This window comes from Lynx canadensis, chromosome A3 (genome assembly GCF_007474595.2).
Source record: "Lynx canadensis isolate LIC74 chromosome A3, mLynCan4.pri.v2, whole genome shotgun sequence".
In the NCBI taxonomy this organism is placed as follows: domain Eukaryota; kingdom Metazoa; phylum Chordata; class Mammalia; order Carnivora; family Felidae; genus Lynx; species Lynx canadensis.
The window spans coordinates 132,711,518-132,718,715 of NC_044305.1; the positions used below are offsets into that span (position 1 = coordinate 132,711,518).

The 7,198-nt window shown below is 46.7% G+C and overlaps 1 protein-coding gene across 1 annotated transcript in view; it reads right to left on the minus strand.

Moving 5' to 3' along the window:
• GRHL1 (grainyhead like transcription factor 1) overlaps nucleotides 1-6,870 on the minus strand; it is a 55,807-nt gene extending 48,937 nt beyond the window's left edge. Inside the window, exons 1-3 of the mRNA XM_030311661.2 lie at nucleotides 6,743-6,870; nucleotides 3,328-3,514; nucleotides 909-979 (exon numbers count right to left, since the gene is read on the minus strand). Of these exons, the coding sequence (XP_030167521.1) occupies nucleotides 909-979; nucleotides 3,328-3,514; nucleotides 6,743-6,762 (278 nt within the window). The 5' untranslated portion in view covers nucleotides 6,763-6,870. The remainder of the gene's footprint in view (nucleotides 1-908; nucleotides 980-3,327; nucleotides 3,515-6,742) is intronic.
• Between the last annotated feature and the right edge of the window lie 328 nt (nucleotides 6,871-7,198).

A 7,198-nucleotide genomic window follows, 5' to 3' on the forward strand; every position in this document is an offset into this window, starting at 1 on the left:
ACAAATAAAATACAAAGTGAATTTAACAGTTGGAGAACAGGGAAGAGTAGATCAAACGGGAGGAATCATGTCAGTAACTGCTGAAGCTAGGAATGACGTATGTGGGTTTATATTATTTCTCTACTTCTGTTGTTTGAAAATGCCCATGATAAAGAGTAACATAATAAAAGCCATCAGCCCTTCTCCAAAGGGTAATTATGACGATTAAAACAGCAACGTGGAAAACACTCACAGAAGGGATTAGGCAGAACCCAAACTATCAAATCCGATCTGTGAATACAACCACAACTGCATAAAATGTGCACACACACCCAAATAGTAAATAAAGAAATCGTCAAGACAGTGGGATTCTGAGTGGTCATTCTTTCTTTAAAAATGTTTTACTCCTCTATTACTAATAGAACACAGGGAAATTTAAAAGGTGTATTTAATTTTTTTTTCCTGGCCAAAGCGAAGCCTTAACTTTCTAGAAGTTTTAACCTAAAATATTTTCAAAATAACTTCAACACGAATTGGGAACAGAATTGGGAACACGAGCTACTTCATTAAGTTTTGCTTAGGCAATTATTCAAGATTGATGGCTACTTAATTTCTTTAAAAGGACCCCTACCATTGCATTAAGCCACACCTCTTTTGAGAGAACCTCAAAGAGGATAAGCAAACACGTCCCTGTCCCTTCCCCTTCCGTTCTCACTAAAAACATCCCTCCACAGGAAAAGAGAGTTAATGCTTTGTTTTCCAGAAAAGGCAACTATGTCTAAAGAACCTGGTAACTTTTCAGAGCAACAGAATCATAATTACCACCTATCTCTTCCACCAGAGCTTTTTCGTTTAAACAAATTCCCAGTCTTACTTTCGCAGAAACCTGGCATTTTTCAAGAGTAGGATTTTGTGCTATTAGACATTACCTCTTGCTGTGATCTGGTTCTGGGTGCTCAACGTCTGGCTTTGCTGTTGACGATCTCCTCTCTCTTGGAACCTTAGATATGAACACACGAGACGACAATTCAGTTCTCACTTAGTGGAGTATAGACACAGCCTTTTATTTTTCAGTTCAATTCAACCATTCACAGGTTTACCAGACTGCCCACCCAATGCCAGGCTGCGGGGACTACGCGATGAAGGCAGCGTCTGCCCTCAAGAGCTTCCGTTCTGGTCACCAGGTTAATAAGCAAAAGCCAACGATTCTTTAGTTGCCAAATAAACCCAGGGCATCACAAATTTAATTTGTCATTGAGTTTGGGCTCATCTCTTAAACAAAAACCACTGGCCTGGTTTTACCCATTTATCCACGTGATGGAACAAACAAGAAGCTACTGAAAACACAACTGGACTCTTTCGGTGTTCTCGCTGCTCCTTTCCATTGCCCTACCTTTCAGATCAAATGCAAAAAAAAAAACCCCTCAAACTCATCAGTTCATTTAGAAAAGAAAATCACCCTACACCGATCATGAGAAGTCTGACACACAGACATAAGATTGTCACCTTTAAAGTACAGACGTGATGATTTATCTCCCCCTAAGATGTAAGATACTTCTAGGACCCTATATTTAAAACATACATATATACAAGCACTACAATCAGTATTATTACATCAGTCTTTCTGCCACTACACTTGTTGGTGTCTTCCCATTCTCAAAATTTCAGTTAAAAACATGAAACTTCTTGGGGCGCCTGGGTAGCTCAGTCAGTTAAGCCTCCGATTCTTGGTTTCAGCTCAGGTCGTGACCTCAGTTTGTGAGATCAAGCCCCGCATCGGGCTCTGTGTCGACAGTACAGAGACTGCTCGGAATTCTCTTTCTCTCCCTCTCTACACCTTCCCCGCTTGTGTGCGCACTCCCTCTCTCTCTCCCTCTCCAAATAAATACACACACAAAAAAAAAAAACCTAAAAAAATATGTAACCTCAAACTTCATAATACTTAGGAACTTATGATTTTTATACTGATTGAGTCAATAAAACAGGAGAACAGATATATCATCAGCTCCACTTTAAAGGAATCCTTCGGCTACACTTCCCAGGCAAAGATTTCTTCCAGCACCTTAAGTCACAAGTTTCCCTTCATATTCAAAGGAAACAAAACAAAACAAATCTTACCTCAGCCTCTCAAACACAACAAGCCGGATACACAGCCTCACATAAGAAAATAATTAAATCTTGCGTTTAGGTCCCACTCTATTTGGTGACCATAATCGAACTATCTTCTTTGCTTTTGTCCCCTCTGCATTTCTTGTATTCCGGAAAGAATACAGTGCCAGAAGGGAACAGAAGGCAAGCAACTGGTGAATCTAGGTGACTGTATCTGGGGGTTAATTTTCCAGTCAAATTTAAGTTTCCTATGGCTTTGGAAGTTTTAAAAACAAAAAAATAGGGCAAAACCAAACTGTAATGTATGGCCATCTCCACATACTATCGTTGGGCAGAGAGAAAAATGCCAAAGTAAATACAGGAAGCAAAGTGTGTCCCAGGGGAGACGGCATGGCATACTGAAGAGGGTGACTTTGGCACAATCCAGACCGGGACTGAGACCCTGGCCGCTACGCATCCTGGCTGTGTGACCTGAGGACTTAATTTTTTCGCATCTGCAAAATAGGGATAATAGCACATATTTTGCAGGCCTTCTGGAGGGATCAAAAAGAACACACGTGCTGGTAACACGTCTAGCGTGATACAGACAATCAGTAAGCGCTGGCTAGTATTATGAGGACGACGACGAGGATACAAATCTCCAGGTAGGAACACCACGTAAAACTTCAGGCAGAGAATAAATGATATAAATGATTTCAGGCAGAGATATAAATGATTAGGACTGACCTATAGAAATAGGCAACGAGATATACCCTGAGCGTAGAACAAGCAAGTCCAAGACTAGAAAATCGCTTTTTTTCCCTTCACGACTCCTACAATCAAATCAAAAGCTCTGTCATGTCACGTAAGGAAAAGGAAGTCACTCTGACTGCGTCAGAATGTCGGCTGGAGCACAGGTAAATGAACCACGGTCTCTTCTTGAGGGCACTAAGAAGTACCTTTGGTAAAACGTTCGATCTCGATGCGACACATCTTACCATTTTCTTCTGCGGTAGCTTCGCCTCTCAGATAGAGCTAGCACAGCGGGCTACTGCACACACTGCAAAAACAACCCTTTGATTCTATGATCGTCCCTTTTCAGCTTTGAACCACAGTAAGCCAAAGTACTCATTAGACTATTTATAGTCACTAGAGAAGCAACTTGCATTACACTCTGCCAGCAAATTACTGTTTTATATGCTGTTGAATCAAGTGCATCTCTGACTGTTGTTAGGTTTGTAAAAGAGGAGGCGAATCCACCTTGTAATAGTCATAGAGCAAGCCCAGGGCGGCCGCGCTGTCTTCGTCCCCATTGATGCTCATCATTGCTTTGGTTGCTGCGGTGAGAGGGTTTTCCAGGAAGGACTTCCAGGCTTCATCCTCACTAGTGTAGGAGCGCCGCTGTGGATAAAGTGCTTCGTTCTGAAGAACCAACACCGGCCGTTTGCTTCGGAGAAATCAGAAACACGCGTATGTATATCGCACTTTTTACCGCAAGGCACCATAAGCTCATTTTTCAAGACCCAAACAACCAATTCCTTGACGTTCCAATCAAATAGCTTTGTTCTTTATTGTTTCATCAGTGACCCGCCCTGGCAAAGAAAATGAAGACAAGACCAGGAGACAACCCGCTTACATGCACGCCGAGGGGTCACCCAGTAAGACGCAAGGTATTTAGGCAGCCAGGGAACCTAAACCTTGGGCGGTTTACCTGTACCTGTCACCCAGGATCTAGTATTTGGCACAACGAAACAAAACAAAAAAATGCTCTAAGAAAATGTCAGGCTATTCAACCACTTAAGCAAACAAACACAAGGACAAAGTCAGGCAAAACAGAACATTCACTGCCTTCAGACCTCTCCGATCAGGACTGTACCCTCCTCAAGAAGAGTTTACATGGTTCGATCATCATGCTGCTACATGTTATTTCCTTCCTTCTCTTGTTGATATCATGCCTTAAAAACCTTCCTACCCACAAAGGAGGGGGAGAGGAGGAGGGGGTGGAAAGAAAAAGGGAAACTTCGCTTAATCCTCCGGGGTATATGAGAAAGTTAGAATATTCTACTGATTCCCAGCAGATTGAGCATGGAATGTGGCCAAAGGGGACTGTAAATCAATAAGGAGGCATAAGTTTCTGGCATGGGAGTTAACTGTTTATCTCAGAGATAAACACTTGAGAATCTACGACAATAAATAAAGCCACTGAACGAAAGGAGCTTTTTCCAAAAAAAATAGGTGGGAAATCTTGTTTTTAAAAATCTTTTCTAGTTTCTCACACCGGGCAAGAACGGTTTCGTTTCAACACTGTCGTTTGGTGGGACAAATCCAGAAAAATCAACGGAGATCTTAGTAGAGTCTTACAGAAGACTTAATTTTAAAGATTAAAACAAACATGACTGATTCCAAAACCTTGAAATGTAAACAGTCTCAACAACTGTTCGGTTGGCGCTATTTAATAAGTCAATAAAGAGAAAAAATGGAACACTCACTCCAGCAAAATGAAGTTGAAGGGGCCAAAAAAAAAAAAAAAAAAAAAACCACCAAAAACCTGTTAATGTTCAAAACGGCTCTGAATTATCACTATTCTAACAAGCAAATTTAAGGATCAGGCCTCATTGCAACACACACATGAAATATGTTAAATGGCCTAAAGGTGACCTGCCTACTCTAAAAGTGAATGTAGAAAGATTGATTATCTTTTCAAGTAATCAACACAGGTTAGGGTTTGGCAGTCACCCAGGCCCTTTAAAAGCAGATACGGATTTTGAGAAACGAGAACATCTTTGAAAAGGGGTGGGGACACGGGCCGACCACGTAACCAACCTCAAAATCACGTCTTCTTTCAAAGTCAATGGTTTAAACTCATGTCTAGGCATAAAATCCAAGGAGCTTACATTTCGCAGGAAAAGAAGACTCGAGGTGGTGCATGTACTATTCTAACACAAAAGAAACTCAACGAGGCAGTTTGCTTAGAAATGCAGGAGTGGATTTAAATCTCACACGCACAAGAAATAAATACGTCACATACAAAAGGGCACTGCCTACACCATTCTGAGCCGAGTATTAACAACCACTGAATCAGTGCTATCTTGAGGTGATTTACTGGGGCACGGCTAAGCTATTATTAATAGTGTAATAGCTACTTCCAGAAGATTATGACAGCACTTGGCTCATTCAATTCCCGTAATGCTAGTTTTTCAGCTTCCCTTCTTCTCCCACCCCCATCCCAAATTTGTCCAGGCAACAGAAAATATTTTTTGCAAATGGCTTTGTTTGGGATCACCCTGAAGGTAGGTGCCTTACATTTCCAAAGCGTGCCAGAGGCCAAAATTTGAGCTTTGGAAATTTGCCTTATCTAAACCCTAAGTCAAGAAACAAACAGTCCCCAGTTGCCTGTCTTAGTCTACTTCCTCCTAGGACAGCCGGGCACTGGCAGGTGCCAGTCCCGAAAGGCCCCTCACTGCCTTGGGTAAGTCTTAAACCCTTCACCAATGAGCTCTCCAAGATTTCTGAAATATATTTCAAGTGATCACTTAATGGACAACACCAGGTTAATCCATTTAAGATATCCCATATACAATCTAACCCCCTCAATCAGAAAAAGAGCACACGTAAGTTACAACCTGGAAGGAATACGTCTGATTTGGATTTACTGATCTGAAATATACCCATTCGTTTGGTGCGATTCACTTTTTTCTTAAAACTTTTTTATTTCGGGACAATTTTATATTTACAGAAAAGCTGCAAAGAAAATACAGGAATATCCCTCACCCCGTGTCCCTTACTGTTTACATCTTACATTACCACCTTGCACGGGTCAGAAATATTTCTTTAATCACAAACTCCAAAAGACATATTAGCCCAGTACTTTTCTGTTTATCACCCTGATTTCGACGATTTCATCCTCCTGATCTTTTCTGAGGATTTTTAATTACAGCAATCTGTAATTACCATCAATGATGCAAGTGGCAAAATAACTCCTACAACAATTTTCTCACTCACACAGCCAGCCAAGGGGGAAAAAAAAAATGCCAGGACACCAGAGCACTTCAACTTTTCCCTAAATCTCTCCTTTCGGAAGTTCTAGCAGGCGGACTGCAGGCAGGAGACCGCTGGGCGACAGGGGACTGATTACCCGAGACATCTACCTTTCAGCGGGGGAGCGAGTCCCCCCCCCCCCGAGCAAACGCGACCCCGCTGGGGGGGGGTGGTGGCACGGGGGGGTCCACGCGTCGGGCGCGGCACCACGAATCTCCCTCCCCGCACCCGGGCCACCAGCCGAGCGGAGATGGGGGCGCGCCCGCGGGGTGGTGCCGCCGAGGCGGAGGGGGGCTGAGCAGGGAGCTGTCCTCTCCGGAATGGAGTCCCCAAGGCAAGGGTCTCCCCGGGGGCTTCGGAGGAACAAAGGCGCGGGGGAGGGGGTGCTGAAGGGCAGAGGCCGCGGCGGCGAAGAAAGTGGTCGGCGAGACGCGCCCCCAGCCCGGCCGGCCGGCTTCGCACCCCGCCCGCCGGGCCTCGCCCCGCGCCCGGCCTCACACCCCCGTCCGTCCGTCCGTCCGTCCGCCCGCCCGGCCTCGCCTCGCCTCGCCGGGCCTCGCGGCAGGTGCGGCCGGCCCGGCGCGCAGCGGCGGCCTGAAGCCGCACGGCCGGACTCGCGCGCCGGCGCTTCACTTACTTATCGTACTCCTGTGTCATCGCGCTTGCTCGCCGCTGCCGGGCCGCAGAACTGGACTTTCGGGTTGGGACAGTACACCCGATCCGGGGGGGAGGAGGCGGCGGCGGCGGCGGCGGCGGCGGGTCCGGAGCGGCGGCCCCGACGGGTTGGGTTCGCTTTTCTCGCTCTGAGCCGGCTCGGCGCGGGCTGCGCGCTCTGGGCGCCCGGGCTCGACCGCCCATTGGCTGGCAGCGCGCCCGCCCGGGGCGGGGCCTCGGGGCCGGGAGGCCGGCGGCGCCGCCTGATTGGCCAGCGCGCGGGCCGCCGGGGCGGGGACCGCCGCTCCGCGTGGCCGCGTAGGTGCGGCGCGCCCCGCGCTCTCGGCCTGCCTCGGGCCGGGGACTGGCGTGGCCGCGCGGCTGCAGGCGCGCACCTTCCGCCCCTCCGCCGCCCTCCGCGCGCCCACCGCCCGGCGCC